At 47.8% G+C, this 21408-nt stretch overlaps 1 protein-coding gene across 1 annotated transcript; it reads right to left on the minus strand.

The window, feature by feature from the left end:
* Positions 1-718: 718 nt before the first annotated feature.
* PPTC7 (PTC7 protein phosphatase homolog) lies at positions 719-21061 on the minus strand. Its single transcript, XM_027878671.1, has 6 exons — positions 20751-21061; positions 11960-12139; positions 9115-9313; positions 6881-7004; positions 5231-5360; positions 719-4023 (listed from the first exon to the last, which is right to left on the minus strand). Exons 1-6 carry the CDS (start codon positions 20950-20952, stop codon positions 3965-3967), a joined length of 894 nt encoding a protein of 297 aa, XP_027734472.1. The 5' UTR covers positions 20953-21061; the 3' UTR covers positions 719-3964.
* Between the last annotated feature and the right edge of the window lie 347 nt (positions 21062-21408).

Below are 21408 nucleotides of genomic sequence, written 5' to 3' on the forward strand. Positions count from 1 at the left end.
CTGCCTGGGAGGGCAGGGCAGGCCCGGCCCACACTCAGTGCCTGAGCCCCAGCTCAGCACAGAATGTTCCGGAGCTGCTGCTGCTGCTCTCGGACTGGCCCAGGTTTAGGACGTGACTGACCCAGCTGAGGTTTGTGTGTTACGAGTTTTGCGGGAACAGTCGGGGGTTCTGCTCTCAGAACACCCTCGGTGGAGACTGAGAGAGTCCCACAGTTTGAATTCCAACCCTGTTACCACTTCAGGCAAATGAAGCCGCTGTTTTAGTTAAGGGTGCTGAAAAAAAATCCCATCCCTCCCCTCTGGCACAGCCAGACCCAGCCCAGCTCCAGGACAACTCAGGATTTTACAGGAACCCTGTAGAACCAGCATTTAACTGAACAACCCAAGTTGTCACAGCACCACAGTTTAAGAAATAAAGGTTTGTGTTTTAGACTTGAGTTATTTATTCTTTTCCCTCCCCACGTCTCTTCCACAAGTCAGGGGTAGTGCAGTATTTTTAAAGTCACACAACACCAAAATTCCCAGTCTTTGGTCAATTAAAGGATCATTATCTTCCTGCCAGACTGCTGGGTGTCACTCAGGTGTGGATTTGAGGCACTACAGGGGGGTCACAGTGACAGGGCCCCCCCCAGCACTGGCTGTGCCTCTGCACCACCAACCACGTCCCCACAGCAACAAACAGAGGGTTTGCAGGCAACTTGACTTTAAAAAAAGCACATTTTAGTATAAATACTATATTTATTAAATATCTTTACAATTCATTTAAATGTATTTACAGAACTATTCCTGCATAAGTTATACCTCAGACATGAAATTCACATAATTGCCTCTTAGGTAAGCATAGATGATAGTCTCATTTTAACAGCAACAAAAAAGCATCCTCAGGTACAGACTCACATTTGCCTCATGGTTTCAGCCACCTTTGGCAGGAACTGCATACAGTGGGTTCCACACACATCAGCTGCTTCCCCCTGGAGAAGGGATGTCCCTTCCCAAGACACGGAGATCCCATCACTAAATCCTCCCACCTTTGCCAGACCTTCTGCTCTCCCTTCTCCTCCACTCCCTCAGAACTGTCTGGTCCCAAATCTGCTTTTTGGTTTCGTTTTCAGCCCAACCTCAAGAAACACAACACAGGACGTTTGGAGGGAAGCTGATTCCCAGCTCTCCCAGACAGCCAGGGAAGCAGCAGGAACCACAGAGCTTTTCCAACTCCCCACATCCTAGCCCTGCTTCAACCCAACCCCTCCCAGGGCTGCTGGAGCAATCCCAGCTTCCCGGGGCACAAACTCCTCGCGAGCCACAACTCCCCAGGGAGAACCCTCTGCAGCAGCTCCAAGTCAGGGAACACCTTCCTTGCCCATTCCCCTCAGGAACATTCCCACTAAACCTTCCCCTAGCAAGTGTTGCTGCTTCATGCACTGCTGGGAATTACTTGGATAGGATGGGCCCTGTGGTTTTCCTCCTCCCAAAATCTCTTGTGCGCAGACAGCGATAAGTTCGTAGGAAAAACTCAGCTTTGATATGTTCAGAGTGCACGTCTTAAAAAAAACCCAACACAATCAAGCATGTGATAAAAATATCAATTCTTTATAATACAGTATTGCTTTATAAACAGATGGAAAAGCTAAAAGCTTTACTGGTCTTTGGTGTGCCCGGTGAGGGAAAAACTCATGATTTGTAAATCAAAATCCAAATTTGTTCATTAAAAAAAAAAAAAAAGGAAACAAAAAACCAACAACTGATGGTGTGATATGAGGCAAAGGGCTCTGTGGGTACAGACAGGGAGCACAGCTTGGCCTCAAAGGGAATTCCAGACCCTGGTGCTTCCCTCTGACCCGCACACACCCCCAGGGAAAGTTCTGGAAAGCTGAGGGGGGGATAAAACCCCAGGGCTGGGGACTGTGCTGAGAGAGGTCAGAGCAGCAGCCCAGGGCTCCTGAAGGGAAGGTCGGGGGACACAAGAATTGATCAAATCTGCTCTAAGCCAGAAGCTGAGGGGAAATACTGGCAGATAAAACGTGAAGACACCCGGATTGGGGAGGGCAAGGCCCCCCCAGGCGAGGAACAAAGCCCTGTGCTCAGTGAATACATTCCTGGAACTGCCAGCCAGGCACAGCTGGGCCGGCTCAAAACAAGGACTGACAGGTTGTGCAAAGTTCTCCACCACTCACTGCTCGTGTGTCACAAAACTAATTAATTTCTCTTCATTAACAGAATCCTCCCCATACCCTCACCAAAATCCCATTTTGGTCAAGTTAGGGTAGTTAAGGCATTTTGACAAGTAATTACAAGGTGATTCAAAGTAGATCCCTAACATTATGCCAATTGAGGAATAGCAGATAAATTACTGAAGAGCTCCCAAATTAATCACTTATTATAAATGAAATGCCTGTTACAAGCATGATGCTTTGAAATATAGTAAAATGACATGTACATGGTACATGTTAAATGACCTTAAATAAAAGCTTGACATAGTTACGCAAATATACAGTACAAGTCCACAAAAATTCTTTAAACAAGTTGAGGTAACCTCAAACTTAAACAGTTTTAATACAATAAACCAGGTAGTAAAAATCTCCTCTCGAGAGCAAGAAAGATTCCTTACTGACCAAGTTTAACTGCACTCACCTAAACAGCAACATTACCCGACTTTTTTTTTTTTTTTTAATATATAAAAACATGGCTTTAATTTATTTCTACGTACTTTTCTACCGGCAAAAAAGTTAATGAAAAACTGACCAAAAATATATATATCTTTACAGCTCTCAGCTTTCATATGAGCCTTGGGAAAGGAAAAGGAAAAGCTGGCTGGAAGTGAAGGAGGGGGGGAAAACGTGAGCTACTGTCATTGAAAAGGAAATGTCATATTGCAAAGTGGCTGTTAAGATAACTGTAAACATCATTAAGGTTCACTGAAACCCCTACACTTTAGTTACTGAAATGTGAAGTTTTGCTGATTATTCGTTAAGGTTCGTTTTCGTACTCGGCTGCCGCAGCAGAAGCAAAGAGGTGCCTGTTGAGTCAGAAAGGATCAGCTGGACTTTATAAAGTGGTGCAGCAGATTCTGTTCTACAAGCAATGGCAATTATTAACACAAATTAGGCTTCATCAACGACAGGATTATCTACCCCAAGTGAGGACGTTGGGAGTTGAGGACGAGCCGTTCTTTGTGCAACCTCCCACCGGAGCATTTCCCACCAGCAGATGGGTCCAAATGCTCCAAGACCTCAGCTGTGGCCAGCTCGGCTGTTTGAGACTGAGCTAGAAGTCTTGTTTAATAAAAATAATAATAATCATCCACAGCCAAAACATCCAGAACCAGGCCCATCATGGACGAATGATCTGCAGAACTTTTTTTTTTTTTTTTTTTTTAAGATCACAGTTAAGCACCTGAAATCACAAAACACATTTGCATCCATATAACTTGAACTAGGTTTGTTTGAAATCTCGCACTAGAAAAGGCTCCTAAGGCTGACACCATGGATGGCAAGAGCAGAATGTTTACAGCAGTTTAGAAATCTCCTGAAAACCGGAGCTCAGGAACACGAAACCTCGGCTACCACTGGAACAAGACTACGCTTTATGGAACTGGGGCTGGAACACACCCTCAACAACAGCGAACGTTCCTAGCAAAGAGCGAGATGCCCTCGTGCAGAGGGGTTACCTACTGAGCTACTCTGAAAGACGATCGACCAATTGTACTCCTTGGAAAGTTCCACCTCCAGAGCGGGGATGCCGTGGGATGGATCCTGCCCCCGGCACGGACAATGAGGAGCTCTGATGGACGCTCCAGGCCTTGAGCTTCTTCCCCTCTCGCTGGCAGAGCGAGCCCAGCGTTGTACGAGTGGTTGTCAGCAAGGACTCTGCTGTGTCAGGGCCGGCTGCCCAGGGCAGGAGGGAGGAGGGATCAATCCTGTTCCAGCAGGAATCCGTGCGGGGCTGTGGGAGCGCCACAGGGCCCTCAGTCTGTGTACTCGGCCACGATGGACAGAAGGACGGTGATGTCGTCTGGTTTGCCCCCTGTAGGGAAGGAAAAACCCGCTTAGTTCATCAAACCCATCGTCTTCAGATCATCCGTGTCATTTCCCAGGGAAGGTTCTTTTAAAATTAAATATTCAAAGCCTGCTCAGTGTCGACACCAACTCTGCTTCCCCCCCTCCCTCCCAAACGAGGGGAGCAGTGACATTTAACACGGCACAAAAACACTCTCCTGTTCAGCTCCGGTGAGATCAGGCTGAGAAAAGGAGGTCAGAACCCGGAACGCTGCTGGCAGCTGGCACAGCACAGGGCCTGCTTTCTACAGACTGCTGAATAAATGCACCAAACACCTGACACTGCTCTCTCTAACAAGGAAACTGCCATGAAAGTCAGATCTCCTCAGGAATTTCCACTGCAAATCAAACACTTCTTTAGCACCTTCCCCAGCACTGGATTACCTCACGGCTCACTAAAAGCTACTTAGCATTTTTAGTAGCTATTTTTCAATCCTCAGCAGCCAGAGCAAAACACTCAGATCCTGCAGAAAGGGCTCAGAAGGGATATTTTGTTGTTGGGAAGTCACACCAGAGAATCCAGAGATCTGCAGTTTCATTTCTGACTGAGCTTGGAGCACCAGGGAGCCCAAGCTCTACCTTGGGAAAGGGGCAGGAACTCCTGCCCTCCTGGTACAGAGATGAGAACATCTTTACCAGCAGAATTATAATGAGTTATTTAGAAGAAATAAATAATAAAAGGAAGGCGTTTGCTCAGGCTCTGAGCTCTGCCAGGTGTTGGCATCTTTTAGAGCCCAGAAGTAGAACCAGCTCCTGAGAGATCAGGATGGGGATGCCAAAGGTACAAGAGTCACAAATTTCAACCAAAAAACAAACTCCCAAACTACCAAAGACTGAGCAGAACCTCAGCTGAACTGCAGCTGTAAGAGAAGACTTCAAAAAATAAAAAAATTAAACAAAAGCCACCCTCACACCCAAATCCAAGAACAAACCAAGCCCAGTTTCCCCAGGAGCCTGGGGCAGGAATGTACATCCTGGGTTAAAAATAACCCACCAGTGCAGTGTGTGCTCTGGGCTCCAGCTGCTTCCCCACGGGAGGCTCCCGCTCCCAATCCCACACACGAGCCCGGGGCTCTCCTGCCAACCCCGTTTGCTGATGTTCTGTTGTCCCACTGCATTTTGGGACAATTCCCTGTGCTGCAGGTTGCTGGGGGGTGGCAGGAGGGGACCCTCACCTCTGACGTTGAGGCCGTTGTCGCAGGCGAACTGCGCGAAGGGGGACATGTAGGTGGGGTCGTAGGCCAGCTCGTGCGCCTGCTCCGCGATGCTCCGCGCTGTCTGCTGGATGCTCTCGTAGTTGGAGTTCTGAATCCAGCGGGAAAAGGGGGTGTTATTTAGCAGGAAGCCTCCTCCAGGAGGTGCTTTGCTGCTGCCTGTCACTTCTGGAGGTCACTCGGTGCCAGGGCAATAATTATCTAATTATGGCCCTCCCCGTCCTTTGGGCTTCACAAACGGGGTTACAGCCGTGCAGCTCCACGAGCAAAGGCCAGGCCTCAACTCCACCAGAGCTACAGCACTTGGGTTTGGAGGGGTTACACAATTTAGACACTTAGAAGACTAATACTGAAACCAGACTCACCTGGAGGAAAGGGGACATTCCCAAACCCGCCTCCCACTCGTGTTTTGGTGAAGTGTTTCTGCTTCACCTCAAGTGCAATTCCTGCACCCCTGACCCTCTTACCCCAATCAGCAAGAGCACACTTGGGGAGAAGGGGCACTTCAAAAGTCAGATGACAAAAGAAGCACAAACTTTCTCCAGGCTGCATTTTAAAGGCCTGTTTTTAGTTCAGTTTTGGTAACTCTGCTGCTTCGCTCCGGGCTGGTCTCGCTCGAGCCAACCTGACACAACCACTGCTCCTTTATCTGTGAGGGCTCTGGAGGGCCCTGTCATTCCAGGAGCCTTCCCCGCAGGTTTGGGAATTAGCAGGCGTTTATGTGATTAACTCTTGGCTGAACCCCTCGGGGAACTCCAGTGCCTTTCCCAAACACGCCGAAAGGTGGAGCTCAGCCTTCTTCCACAAGGGAATTCCAGCTCCAGGGTCCGCCCAGGACACAGCCGGGGCTGTGAGGTGGCTGCAACCACACGGGGTAGTGACTTGTGTAGCTGCAGGATAAGGACAGGCCCAATTCTTTGAAAACCACACTTAATTCTCTCTGTCACCCTGATTTGCATTTCACAGCAGAGCAGTTTCTTCAGGGAGGTTATACATATTGATATCTCCCTAAGTACACTTTCCTTTCTGGAAGTAAATAGCCTTAAGCTAAATATTCTCACCCAAATTAAAATATTTTAATGCATCTTTACTATTTAAAAAGAACATTTGTGGTCACTAACCTGGGAAAGTTGCCAGGATTTTTTTTTTTTTTTAAACAGAACATATTAAAGATTTTCAAGCACGTGCAACCCACAGTTCAGACAGCACATACTCCATTGGAATTCCTGGTTTATAACCCTTCAGAAAAGCTGGAAATTATTTGAAGTGTAAGCTCAGTCCCCAAATAACCTGGGAGAAGATGCTCTGTTTTCATTGTGTAGCATCTACAAGCTGCAGGTGCCGTGTGTGAGGAGCTGGCCAAGGGCAGAGCCTGGACTGAACATCTCCCCCTTCCCTTCCCAGTTATTGCCATGGGGGAAAATCTGCCACTCGGGAAATCTGTGCCCCAGCTGCCGCCTCTGGATTCAGCCTGGATGCAGATCCAAGACACAGAGTTCTGGGGTCAGCATCCCTTCCCACTGCTCACATGGGGGATGATGGGAAAAGGCTTTCAAGGCTTCAGGTTGAGCAGCACGAAGGCCGTGAGGGCTGCAGGGATCACACACTCACCTTGAGCTTCTTGAGCTCCTGCAGGATCATGTAGTCGGGCATGTTGTCGAACAGCCCGTCGGTCGCTGTCAGGATGATGTCCCCCAGCTGCACGTCGAAGGACGTGCTGTCGGCAGCCTCGGGGCTGGGGAGGGGACAGCAGGGGACACAGAGGTTAAAAACGACTCCTCACATCCCCCAGGGAATGTCCAACAGCACAGCCACAACTCCTCCACTTCACTGCACTCTGGGGCTCTTGGCAACAGAGAAATCACTGACTGTGGAGCTCCTGCCCCAGGACAGCACTGGGAATGCAAACCGGTACAGCTCCAGCTGCTCCACCAAGGATTCGCGGTTACAATTCCCAGATGAACAATCTGCAAACTAATTTGCTTGGTGAGTGTATCTCCATGGAAACCATTAAGCAGAATGGCAGCTCAGGGTTCCTTCTGCTCATCTGGAGCGTGTGAGAGAGCAATACTTGAAAGGACAGCTCATAATGGCCCGAGCACTTCAGGATTTTGAATCACTTTGTAATTCAATGGAATAAAAAATATGCCTGGAAATCACTACCAGAAAACCACAGCCAGTTGGAATATTTGTGTCTAAGACATTACACAACAGCAAGAGGAGAAAACCCCCCATTTGGCCACGAATATTGCTGCAAAATCTGATTCTCTGAGGCAACATAACAACAAACCTTTCCTTTTTAAAGACTCTTCAGGGTTCTTTAAAAGGGAGAAACTGCTGCATCTCTGCCAGAACACAGAGGAGCTGCTGTGCTCCACTGATCTGCAGGCTCAGGAAGGTGGATGGAGCTGAGCCTGCCTGCCTGTGCCCATATTTAGCCAAATTGCCCCCTGAACTGGGACAACAAATAAAAAAGGACTGGAGAAGCGTTTCGGTGAGGCCCATGGGTACTAATTAACGTCAGGAACAGCACAGGAACCAGCCACAAAGCTGTAATCATGATTCACAGCTCAAGTGTGGGAGCACATTTATCTTGTGCTTTTCCTTATTATGGGATGACTCAGATTACTTGGCTTCCCTGACTTCCACTGGACATGATCAATTATCCTCCTGCTTTCTGGGTTTTGTGCTCTTCCCATGGATGACAGAGAACCTCAGAAAAATGAAGATTTTTGCAGCTCTGGAATTTCAAATGTCGTTTAATTTTAATCTGGCGAAGCGGTTGGATTATTGAGGGGGTTTCATTTCAGAGTTCCACCCCGGCTTCCTCTCGGCAGTTGTAGGATGAGGAAATAAAGCCACAGGCAGGAATGGTCAGGAGTTTCAACAACTTCGACAACACTTTCAAAAAGAGCTATTTTGGCACTGAGGTCATAACCCTCACTGCATCAGCCTTGAGACTTCATAGGCTGGAAAAGAGCCCTGAGATCACTGAGTCCAAACCTTGCATCAAAGACTGGAGCTGCCTGCTGCATTCCCTGGATGCCAGGGCCACTCTCGGAGGATCCTGTTGCAATCTGCCTGGATTCAGATGAGGGAGATCAGTGAGTGAACAGCCATTTCTGAGAGCTGTAGGTATTTGGACCCAGTGATCTCAGAGGTCTTTTCCAACCTAACTGATTCAACATAATTTGAAAGCTGATTCTTTAAAAAAAAAAATTCGTTTCATATTACTGATGAGTCTTCACCAAGCCAGGATGGATCAGCCTGACATTCTCAGGGGAAGACACAGGAACAAGCCAGCCTTTGAAAGGACTCATTTCTGTGAACAGATTGTCCTCTCCTCATCCTCTCATTCCCAGCCTGGTGTTCTGCCAAGCAGTTTTTTTGCTCGTTTTGGTCAAATACAATATGCTGAGGGAAACAGCTACTTGGAAACACAACTTACAGTCACATGTCCTTCTCTGCTCTATTCTTCAAGCACTTGTTACCTCAGTGCCAAGATATCTAAATTAGCTACTCCAAACAGTCTCAGGGGAGCACAGACAGGGATTGGAAGTGGTAAGAGCAGCCACTTGTCCAGGATGACCAGCACATCCAGGAGCTTCAGCCACTGACACCTCCCCATGGCTCAGAACCATGGGAATAGGCCACCCCGAAGAATCATTAGCCCAATAAATTCACGCTCTGCAACAGGTTCAGAGGTGCTAAATGCTCACATTATCAGCTGCAGGACCTGACTGGATTGGAGCTTAAATCCCACAGGCCACCGAAGAGCCCCCCAGCAAAAACTGCAGCTCCTCGGGAGCACAGATTAAAAACTGGGAGTTCCTTCCCCACCTTACCTGTCACTTAAGACAACTCCTTCTGCTTCTGGAGGAGCTATTGAGAGCTGGAAGGGAGTGTTGAAGTAATGCTGCTGCTCATCAGAGCGATGGACGACCTCTCCTCCCCTGACCACCAGGAAGCCGGAGTCGCCCAGGTTGGCCGTGTGTAAACGGTGACTCGTCCTGTCCAGGACCACGATGCAGGCTGTGCTGCTCCCTGCAAACACAGGCACTGCACTCAGCTCCCTCACACTGCTGCTGCTCCCCCCGATTCCAGCAGCAGCTCAATCATTCCAATGCTTATCAAAGCGTAATAACCAGGAGGGATGGGAATGTTCAACGATGCCACAACCGACCAAAAATTAAGACGGCAAAATGCCAGAAATCTTTGCAACACAAAGTCCGATTTTTGCGTAGGATGTGCTTTTCCTGCTCTGATTTTGGTAAACACATTATGCTGACAAATACCTGTTTTGTTTGGTTTATTTACAGTTTTCCAGCCCAACAGATGTCAGCACATTCTGCTATAGGACTGGATTTACAGAACTCACATAAAATACTGAAATTCCGAAATCATGGACATAATAGAATTCCAGCAGCATCCATACAATGCCAGGTGCTCTCCACACAGTTTCACTCATCAGCTGTAAATAAACCACGCCAAGTAAAGAACTGCTTGCAATTAAGTGTTAGGTCCTATTGCATTTCTCTGCTCAGAACATGAAAAAGCTTTTCTTTCCAGCCTGCTCCAGGTTCAACAGACAATAATCCTGTCACATCTTCAGGACACCAACTTATAAAGTGTAAAGAAAACTCGTTTCAGAGACAAATCCTCTTCCACATAAAAGTAACAACAGGAACACCTCAACCGTGCTCAGAACTATCCCAGCCACGCTTGAGGGCACTGAGGGATTCTTGGTTCATTCACTGGGAAATGGCCACAAAAATAACTGTGTTGCAAAGAAACACATCCAGAGTCCTGCAGAGTAACCAGCACCTGCTGCATTCCTGCAGACAGGACAGGACATCCACAGCAGACACTGCCTTCCTCAAGACTGAGATCCAGCTGCAGCCTTTCCTCCTGACTCCTGCCCCACATCCCAATCTTCATCTCCCTCCAGCGGGATTGTCCAGGCACAGCTCCACGCTGGACAGGCCACAAGCCTGCAGTGAGCTGAGCTCAGGATGAGGTGAGCCTTGCTGGTACACAAGTCCAGCTGGCTCCAGGCAGTGCCTGTTCCAGACATTTCCCTTTCTAACCCAGAGAGTTCCCTGCAATGCACTCGCCCTGAATTTGTTCTCTAGTGAACACACAGGACCTTCTCCACTCTTACAAAACAGGACTTCAGGAAAAGCTCCCATTTGAGATGTGACTGTCCAAGATTGTTCTGCAACACAACAGTGTTTAAATAATTGGCACGGTTTCCTCCCATTTCAGTTTTATTTTATAATATTTGCTGGATTCAGTTCTGATGAACCAAGTTATTGAGGCTCAGAGCACAACAGCAAGGAAAAGCTACTGCCTAATGAATCCTCCTTAATGAAGTCCTCTCCCTTCCCTTTATTTTAAATAAACTCCAAATGCTCATTGCTGTGGTAATTCCAAGGGTTTTTATTCCTCCTTCTAAAAATACTGCTCTGTGTTAAAGGAGAAACACTAAGGATCATTAGTTTCAAATTCTAACTCTATTAGCAGAGTGTAACCAGGAGGCCATGTGTGGAATGCAGATCTTGTGACTCAGCACACGCTGCTTTTCAGCCCTGCAAAGGTCAAGCCCAGCTGAGCTGCCTCCGTCTCCAAAGCCGTGGGGAAGCTCTCTCCAGTGGCCCACTTTGGAGATCACTTACAGCTACATCTGCTTTGCACAAATAAGCACCATTAACCCCCCCAAATCCTAATGTAATTACTGAGCTCTGCTATTTTGGTGACACTTAAGGTCACTGCTGAGGTTCCAACCTATTCTTTAGGCGTCTAATGCAAGAACATCTGCTCCCAGCTCAGCAGACAAGTTAAATATAGCTCAGCCTGCACTCCTCTGGCACAGGAGCTTAAGGTCAGGTGAGCCCTGCACATATCACACAGGGCAACACCTCCCTGGGGCACAGGAGGGCTCCTGTCCTTCACAAAGTGTTCCCTCTGCAGGGTTGGCAGCTCAGCCCGAGTGGCACCTCTCTATCTGCTCCCATTCCCAAGGCAGCTGAATGCCCTGGCTCACATCAAGTCTGACACAAGAGCATGCGAAGCATCTACTTCAGTTGGCTTTCAGAAAGATCTGTAATGAATCCCCCACAAAGATTTATAAAAATAATACTCTCAGAGATCAGATGATATAAACTACTGAGACCGACCAATTGGGCTTTGAGTTCACTGGACATAAAAGGCAACAGGAGCAGGAAGGCCAGGAATGAGCAGAACTGCATCCAGTTATCCTCAGAAAATATTTTTCCCTTGCAGAGCTTAAGCAAAAAAGCCGCAACCAACCATGAGGAGTTTTCAGCAGAGAACAGTTATTTATACCTCCAAAACACAGGGTGAGCACATGTGCCACAGCGTGTTCTGCTGCAGAACTCGCTCTGCCAACTCTGCTGAATTCACCTTTCACACAGAAAGGCTGCTGGCCTTTTATTTTATATACATATACATACACAAACACTCCCTGCATTAATTAATTAATTAAAACAGCTTTTAAACACAAGAGAAATAAGGATGCCTCCAAATCAACTGAAAACATAGAAATAAGAGAAGTTGCTGCCTGCAGATTTGCTGCAGAAGCTGCCAGCAGATTATCCAAGCCACTCTCACTAAGCCCATGTGTAGGTAACACACAGCCCAGATGGAACTGAGAGATTTCTGGTGCCTTACCAAGCAGAGGTACTTTGTTCTGCAGCAGCTCACAGTAGCCTGCCGTGAGAATCCCGACGGGATTGCTGGGAACAAACCGTCCTTCCTTCACTAAACGTTCACACGTTCGCATCAGAGTCCCTGAGAACTGAGAGGGGTCAACCCCGTAGTCCCTCCAGCCACCGACACCATCTGCCACCCCTGGAAGAGAAGAGAAAAGGAGTGTTATGTGAACAGCCACGGTTTCCAAAACAAGGGGTTTAATTATTTACATCACTCAGGATATTTAGTAACTGAAAGGCAGGACTCGGCACCTGCCTGAGAAAACAGTTGGGATTAGCACAGAAATTTGTAAGTATTTGTGAGGTAACTGCTGACATCAGCTGCCAGACTAACCATAAATATCACCTGAACTGCTGGAAAAAAGGCACAAGTCTAATGCTGAGGATAAGGAGGCTGACTCCACAAGAGAAACAGGGAATTTGGTGGGGGGAAGATGGGGATTCAATCCCATTAACCTTTGGTTAGCCCCTTAGAAGGGAACAATTAAATGTGATGGTTGCTAAGATTTTAGCCAGCACAGAAATGATAAAGAAACTCTTCCCCACCATCCAGCAGCCCAGTTTTTTTCCCAATGCTCCTATGAAAAACAATGCTTTCTATTTGGTAATCTCCATTTCCAAGTATTCCAAAATCCACGTAACCAACACAATGTTGGGACCTGCCCCTTCCAAGGAGAGTTTGTTGCTTGCAGCTTCAGCCAAACAAGAGAATGAAAACTAACCATGATCCAGTCAATTTGCATTTAGTTATTCTAAAAAAACTTGGATATCAGAAAATTGGAGCAATTCTGCCAAAGCTTTGGCAGCTTCTGAGCAGCTGCAGAGGAAAACAGGGAAGGTGCTCATGGAAAGGGGGTGTTCAGAGGGAGGTGAGTAGCAGACATCATATTCTGCTGGTCATTTGGCTAAAGAACTCTGAATTTCCCCCAAATGATAAAAGTGCAATACTGCTGAAGGCATTAGTTGAGATTAAAATGTTACTGTGTGGAAATCTCTCCAAAAATCTTTTTGATCCTCAGCACGGGACGAACCATTTCAAGCCCAGCTTTCCAGAATGTAATAAAGCTAAAATGTGTTCGTGATAAAAGCACAAAGGGGGAATTTCAGAGCCCAGATTGTGATCAAGGACAGTCTCCTCAAGGAAAAAAAGGCATGAAAATGTGAGGGAGAAGCTAAAACCGGGTTTCCTCATCGCCCTTCACACGGGCCACGGGCTGAAACTGAGACCGAAGGGCTGGAGCCGACCTTGGGGTGAACTATAATCTGCCAGGATTCTGAACAGCCCATCAACATTAATCAGCTTTCTCCCTAAAATAGTGCATAACCTTTCAGACACCTGCTTTGTCCCTTTGCTTTCGCAGAAGAATATTACAGGGATGCAGATCCCTGCATTCATTCACCCCTCAAGACCAGAGCCTGGGAAGGAGCTCTGCAGGATTCCGGCATTCTGGGAAACGCCTTTTCTGGAGTCTTCAGGAACAGATTAATCCTCTCCCTCCAGGTCCCCCAACCTCAGGTTAATACTGGCTTGACCCTTTGCTTCCTGCTGCCACACGGACAGGTCTCGAGTAAGAGATCACAAAGGAAAAGTTCCAGACCTGGAACTCGAAACAGAAACTCCAGGTGTGACGATGATGGTGCTTTGTGTGAAGTTACCAGATGAGTTTGGGGGTTTTTACCTTCCCTTTAAGATGGACACAGTCCAGATGTGGCTCTGCAGTGCTGCACTGACAGCAGGGCAATGCAAGGAGAAGGTGCTGTTTGACAAGCGCTGCCCAAAGCTCTTACAGAGAAAGCTGGGCAGAAACTCTGGAGTTCCCTCAAGCATTCCATAAACACCTTCCACTGGTGTTGGGAAACACTGGGACAGAAACACCACAGCTCTGAGTGCCACAGAGCCTGAGCCAACACCTGAGGAGGGAGTTACCAAAACCTACCCAAACAGCTTTGAGCACCTTCTGCCAGTGCCTTCCCAAGCAATCACCCTCTGGACATCCATGGGCAGCTCCTGTGCCTGGAGAACAGCCTGTCTGCTTCCCAATCCCTGGGACAGCTGGATCCCTACTCCAGCCCAGCCCAGCAGCCACCGGGACCATCCCATTCAGGAGTAGCCCCTGGAGGCTTTCACTGGGGCACCACTATCACACCTCACCTGCTCAGTAACTCACTGTCACCAGTTTTTTGCCTTAAAAGGTTTGTACATTCCCCAAGATCTCCAGCCATCCTGTCCTGCCTTCAGCGTGGTTTTTAAATCAAAGCTGCATCTTTACATTCAATATTCTCTATAAATTAAAGAGTTTCATGGGAAAGGAATATAGGATTTTGAAACTGAGCAAACTGCTGCTGAAATAGAGGAAATGTAAAGGAGAATAAAGTTTAAGAAAACTTTGTGGTATTTGATTGACAGCAAACAATGCCAAGCTCTGTTTATTTCTATTATCATTGTTTTCATCCAAGACTAAAAAAAAAAAAAAAAATTCAAAATAATTACCTTTTTAACAAGTGAAAAAGATCAGATGTTTCTTTTCTTACATTTGAAGTACAAACCATTGCCTTGCAGTACTAACCATGTTACAAACTAGGAATTCTAAGGACATTTCAGCCAAATTCATGGCTGGGAGTTGCTGAAATCGAGCTGTACACACCCTTTGGGGTTTTTTCATTCAAGCTATTCAGTAAATGAGAAAATTTTATAGAAGGAACATTCCTGTGGCTATTCCCTGCTCAAGCCCAGGCAGAAGTTACACAAACACCCACGTGACACGGAGCAGTGCCTGCAGCCAGATGAACCATCAGTGTAAATAAAGCAATTGAAAATTTCACAATAAATTACTTCAAAAGAATAAATACTTCTCAAGGATTTAACTCTATAATGGAGAGCTTTCAGAACCTCTGAGAGTTAACACCCCACTGCACTGCCTTCTGCTGGAAAATACACATTTATTGCTGCCAGATGAAATACTTGCTGCGTTTGTCAGTCCAAAACAAAGCTTTTTGCAGCTTCTCAGATATTCCATGTATCCAAATCTCTCCCAGACAAACACTTGTCACCAAGTTACAAGACAAAGCCCAAGTGTCTGATGCTGCAACACTGACTAAGCCAGGGGAGATCTTGGCAGGGAAACTTGGGAAAGCTGATTTCCAAATGCTCAAAGCACCTGGGATGAGATACCAGCTAGAAATGCAAATGGGAAGTTGTTTTTCCTGCCAGCACACACGAGGTTCGCTGCAGGAGCCCAGGACACCCAGCCAGTGCTGAAAGCAGCAAGAGCTGCTTTTCACCACACACTTTGGTGAGATCCAGGTGTTTCTGCCTAGTTCAGAAATATAAACTACATAGAGATATAAACTAAACAGGCTGAAAGTTCATAACAAACCTGATCAAGTCCTGTTTAATATAAATAGTGTTACGAGGGGAAGTTCTGGCTTGCTGGCAAATATGGTCAGAATCCAAAAGTACCACCCTGTTCCCAAAAAATCTCTTGGAAGATGGATACTTTCAGCCATTGCATCAGCCAAGAATAAAACTAACCCAGAAGCCCCAGGCAGGCACAAGTGTGTCAGCAGGAACTGCTTGTGCATGCAACCACAATTAACTTGCTAAGGCACTCCTCACATCCTACTGAACTTTCCATTTCTTGAGATCCTCACCTGAAATAGCAATGAATCACTGATAAAGGAACACCAAAAGGATGTATTTATGGCTGAATTTATTTGGCATCAAAAATAGCAGGCTAAAAATGGTGAAAAAAGGTGCAATCCGCTGCACCGCACAAGTTTGAAATACAGCACCTGATATTTGTCAACATATCAGAATTGAGATAAACTGATAAGATTTCCTGTTTTAGCAGTGGTGACATAAATCCCACACCTAGACAGGTTCTCCATCCAGAGCACCAACGCTCCCAGCCAGCAGTGACCCCCCAGCAGCTTCCCTGGCACCTGGCAGAGCCAAAGGGTGTCTGTCCAGGCTCCCCTCGGGTTTTGAGAGAGAAATAACTCCGTTGAATACAACCCCCTAAAGGCAGGGGGGTGGGACTGCTAACAAGTTACAAAAGGAAAGGTTACTTATTCACACTGTTACAGTAAACCTTAAACTACCCTTGCACAACACAGAAAGGTTCTGGGAGAGTAACTGGGTGAGTGACAACAAGGAACAAAAAGCAAGAGGTGAAGGGAGTGAGGATGTTGAACAACAAACCGAAGGGGAAACAGGGAACTGAAATCGTTAAACAGTGCATCTACTCCTGAGAAAAAGCAACAGTTCCTTATATCTATTTCCCCCCTGCTACCATCTACTTGTTCCTGGAACAGGTTCCTACCAGGTAGATCTCTTCCCTATTTTATTTAAGCCTGAGGAATCACTCGGTGGATTTGGGGAGCTCCAGGAGAACACTGAACTATTTTCTGTAAGAAATTCCCCAGTTATAACCATTTCATCTCAAGGTGTTCAGCAAGAGGGGGGACTGCTAAGAAGGGACGGCAGACACTGAAATCCCTGCCAGGCTGCCCCATCTCGGGCTCTCAGCATTCCCAGTGAGGATGAACCAGAACAAACAGCAGGAGATTTCTGCAATGTTCCCTGCGACACAGGTATGACTAATCCTCCCCTCTTGCACCCCGCTCAGCCTCAATCCCTGATTTCCAACACAACCTGCTTTTCCTTCCAGCCAAGACCCACAGAAGAATGGAAAATTTTCTGCTATCAGCAAGCACCAACAGCATTTACAGTTAAAATAAGTGCTCAGCTGGAAATTCTGATGAGAAACGTTGTGTGCAACATCCCTGCAGGTTCTGTGGGGAAAAGAGGAATAAGCAGCCTGAGGTTCCATTCAGTGCCACTCAAGATCAGCTCTGCCGACACGTGGATTTTACTGACAAGAACGTGGCTGTTAATGGGATGTTTCTCAATCTGTACTTTCCTTACACTTATGCTCCCGTGTTAAATAGAAAATTCCACGTGGTCTGTTACAAATTAGGACACCACAAGCGTTTGTAGATCAGTGATCACTCCCTTTGAGGTGCCCTGGGCTCCCCCACTGCAGTAGGTGAAAGGCTGCTCTGAGGGAGGCAGACAATTTGCCTCCTTTAGTGTGATAAGTTGTGATAAGGCAGCAATCTCTTTAATAGGTATGATACCAAATAAACCACTTAACACAGTCCCCTCTAACCTTCAGGCATCCAAGCAGGAATCCCTTCCTCCTCTACAGCTGCCAGAACAACCTTGACATTTCATCTCCAAAGCCTTTTACATGTTGTAGTTTACTTTCCTTGAGGACAGTGACACCAACAATATTCCAGGGGCTTTGCCACTCTGGAAAAGGCTGCTGACAAACTGAATTTTCAACCGAAATGCAGTTTTCTCTCAGTTTAGAGCAGTTGCCCTGCAGCACCCATCCACTCCCCCCCCCAAAAAAAAAATTCAAAATCAAGATTTGCAGCTGATAGAACAGTTGTCCAATTTTAACTCTGCAGTGGACAAACAGTTCCCTGCTGCCAGCCAGTTTTGTCCTATTCCTAGGGGACAGAAATAGTTTGGAAGACCAGTGAAGTGTCACTGGCTACACCCAACCTTGTCCCCAGCACAGACATTGTATAAGTGATGCTGTCACGGGATGCAGCATTGGCTGCTGCAATGTTTCAATAATGACTCACACAACAGCTTGGAAAATCCATAAAAAACTAGCAAAGACATCAGGAGCCTGATAAGGCAGGAATAAGCAAGAGAAGGCAGAGCCCAACAATAAAGGAAAAAACCAATCACCAGCAGGGGAACAGCTCAAAATGTCTAAAAAAGGTTTAATGTTTACTCTGGGTAAATAAGTGAAATGGTTGTAAAACTGCTCCAGTTCTTTGAAAATTTTGGGTTGTCCCCCATGTACTAAAAATTCTGCTCTCGTGCCAATGAGGGAAACCAGAGCTGTCAGCTCCTGAAGAGTTTGGATTTCAGCTGGGAAAAACAGCATTTCTGTCCTCAAAAGTTCCTAAGGCTTCAGACATGAGGCAGCACAGAGCAGCTGCCACATCTCCAGGAGATATCTGAATGTTCTGAGGGTCTGAACACCCAGACACTGACAGTGAATGGACCAAAAGGTACAACACGGTACAAGCAGAAAGGAAACGGGCCTGAATCATAAAGCTCTGGAGATTTACATGAGCAGCAAAGCCATTTCCTTTTCTCAGGGTTCTGAACTCTGGTTCTGAGCTTCTTGTTTCTCCCTCAGCTCAGAACGGGAACAAAACGTGCAAATTTGACAGGTCTGTCCCAGACAAAAATAAAAACGAGAGGTAAAACCCCCAAGGGTTCAAGCACACCAGTAACAGGCCTTACCAAGCATTTAACAACCATCTTTAAGCTTTCTGCTGATCTTCCTGTGAAAGGGTAAAGCTCAGCCTTTACCAGAAGACACTGTTAAACGTTCAGCCCTTGGACTCCACAGCACACTCACAACAAAAGGAGTGTTTAGCATTTTGATTCTGCTACAAACACACTGCCAAGTCGACTTTTGTCTGACCTAGGAAAATGAATCCCCAAGCACTTGGTGTGCCAAAGGACTGGGAGTAGCTCTTTCACTGCTCCACCACACCCAGGTCCATCCCACACAGGCCAGCCCTCCACACACCGGTTCTAGAAAACACTGGCACAGAAGAATTTCAAATAAATTCTCCAGCATGGCTTTGTCACCGGTGACTGCGAGCTCCAAGTGAGACGCTGGAAATTTACTGTTCTCCAAAAGCACTTACTGTGTCAAGTGTTCCCTCTGGCTCAAACCACGTGAGCCTCTTCGTTACGTGCCAAAAAATTAAGGGGGAAACCCGACAGTTCAGCTCAGCCAGCTTTGTGGAGGTGCAGAGTTAGGCAGGCATTGAGTCAGTACAAAATTTATGAGGGTCTGTAAGAAAATCTTTAAGGAACCTTAGATTTGTGATGGGAGTAAGAGGAATTGAGGGCAGGAAAACCCTTCTGGTGCTGAAACTCTCCCTGCAGCAGTGCAAGAGAGAGGGAGAGCAAAGAGATGATCACAGCAGCAGAAAGGAGGAGAAAACTGCTGCTGGTAAACTCGAGAACTGCAGATGAAGAAAAAGCATCAAATCAGAGGCATCAAAGCCCACCTGAGCATTGCTGGTTTTGCAGAATGTACACAGATCTGGGGGTTTTTTGGTACGTGCATTAAAAAAGTAATAAAGAACTAACATGAAAATAGCTGTACCAGGGAAAAAACCAAAACAAACCCCCAATCAACAGCTTTGCTATTTAAATTGTTTTCTTCTTGGTGTTTCAAACATCCTGGACTGCTGCTCTCTCTGCTGTTTGATCCTTAAGTGGAGCTGCAATTCTGTTTGTTTCCAAGTTGCCATGAAAATTAATGCAAAGACCCAACTTAGAAATGCAACTCTCTGTTGATTCCAGCAGGAAGACAAGACAAGCTGTAGGTCCACGTACAGTAATTACCAAATATGGCCAAAACCTCCTAAACATCATCAAATGGGGCTAAATCTACCTCTTCTCCATACCAAGAGCCCACCCTGAAGTAGAAGGATACTCTGCATTTCTCCTAAGGGTAAATACCAATTGCTCAGTTATTTATCAGTGCTGGCCTGACATGAACTTTAAAGGCAGCCAGGGTTGGTCACATGTTAAAGGAAGGGTGTTCAGCAGCTAATTCTAATTAAAAAAAAAAAAAAAGTTTCTCTGGAACAGGCACAGCAGAGAAGATGCAGAGTGTCTAAAATGCACTGCCCAGTTCTGCACATCTCCCTGGAAGCTGTGGCATCACCCTGACAGCAACAGCTCCCTTGGGAATGAGCAGCAATACTGTTACCCAGCTCCAGGTTACAGCTTCCTGCACAAAATGTCTCGGCTCTGGTAAATGGCAACCAAGTTACAAGGACAGGAATCACCCAAGCACTCCCACATTAGGAGATGCCACGGTGCAACCCCCCCGTCTTAAAATAAATAAACAAATAAAAAACAGGGGCAGGAGGGGAGGAAGTTTTTTAAGTGTCAAAGTTGTGGTGAAAATTTGCTGCTGGCAATTACAGCACAAGTAACTTGTGCAGAAGGTCAGTCAGCCAAAGTCAACCTTGAGCACACAGGAGAAAGGTCAAGCACTGTCAAAAGCAATGCTGCCCACGGACTGAAGGTTCCACTGGTTATCTATAATTGTTCATTGCTTCTAATATTTGAAGTCTTCCGATTGATTTCAGCCGTGAAACCAAAGCAGAGAGCGCAATCAGGCCAGAGCAAACACCGAAACTGAAGTTTGACATTTGATTCCAGTCTCAATGTCACTCTGCCTTTCACTTGACAAGGACACACAGCACATGCTAAAATCAGGAAGTGTCTGTTCCAGTGATCTTTTCGGTGAAACTGCGGTGAATATCCACGGGGCTCGGTCAGGTTTTAAAGGCAGACAGAAAGTGAAACGCACCAGGAGCTGTTTCTGAGACTTTTGGAGCCGCTGGGCCTTACAGGTGCCCACAGGTGAAAAGTCCAGGCTGGGCCCACACACCTGGCACACACAACCCCGCAAGCCAAAGGCAGGTTGAGCTGCAGCAAAGAGCTTCCTCGGGAAGCTAAAAAAGCGAACTCACGCTGACACTGCCAAGCAGAAGCAGCTCCTTTGTCTGCGAGCGGAGGCTGAGCCGCTCGCCATGTGCGGAGCGGGGAGGGAGGGAAGGAGGGAGGGTGGAAGGAAGAGAAGGGAGGGAGGTCAAAGCCACCTGAGCCCCCCGGCGCGGGCACTCACCCAGCACATCGGCGGTGCGGTGCCTGGCCACGAAGCAGGCGTCATCCCCGTAGCACATGCCTTTCTTGAGGATGCCCTTGCGGAAATCTTTGCCGAAGCCGCAGCTGGCCGTGACCAGGCTGTAGTCGCGGGAATCGGTCTGTGAGAGGCCGCCCAGGACCGCCCGCGCCACCAGCCTGCCGTAGGAGAGCACCGAGAACATGGCGTGGGGCGCCCAGCAGCCGAGCGCCAGGAACGCGGGGAGCCACCGGCGCAGCCGCCTCCTGCCCGCCGAGCGCCCGCCGCAGGGCGCCAGCCTTCCTCCCCCTGCCCGCCGGACCGCGCCGGTGCCGCCCCGAGCCGCGGACCCGCGTCCCCCGCGGGGCGGCCCTCGCTGCCCCTCACGCTGCCCCTCACGCCCCGCGCGCCGGCCCCTCACGGCCGGGCTCGCCGGCAGCGCCCCCGCTCTTCTGCGCCGCCGCCGCCACTTTTTCCCCCCCCCGAGGGGGGTCCCGCTCTTCCCCCGCTGCCCGTGGAGCTCCGCGGGCTCTCTCCGGGCTCACTCCCCGCGTTCCTCCCGGTGTGTGCCCGGTCAGAGCCGCCCGCGCCGCCCCCGCGCCCCGCCGGCCGCCGCCGCCGCCATCTTCGCCGCGCGTGCTGAGCTGAGGGCCCGGCGCTG

Source organism: Empidonax traillii, unplaced genomic scaffold (genome assembly GCF_003031625.1).
Source record: "Empidonax traillii isolate 1590-97213 ecotype Southwest subspecies unplaced genomic scaffold, ASM303162v1 scaffold43:size1863611, whole genome shotgun sequence".
NCBI lineage: Eukaryota > Metazoa > Chordata > Aves > Passeriformes > Tyrannidae > Empidonax > Empidonax traillii.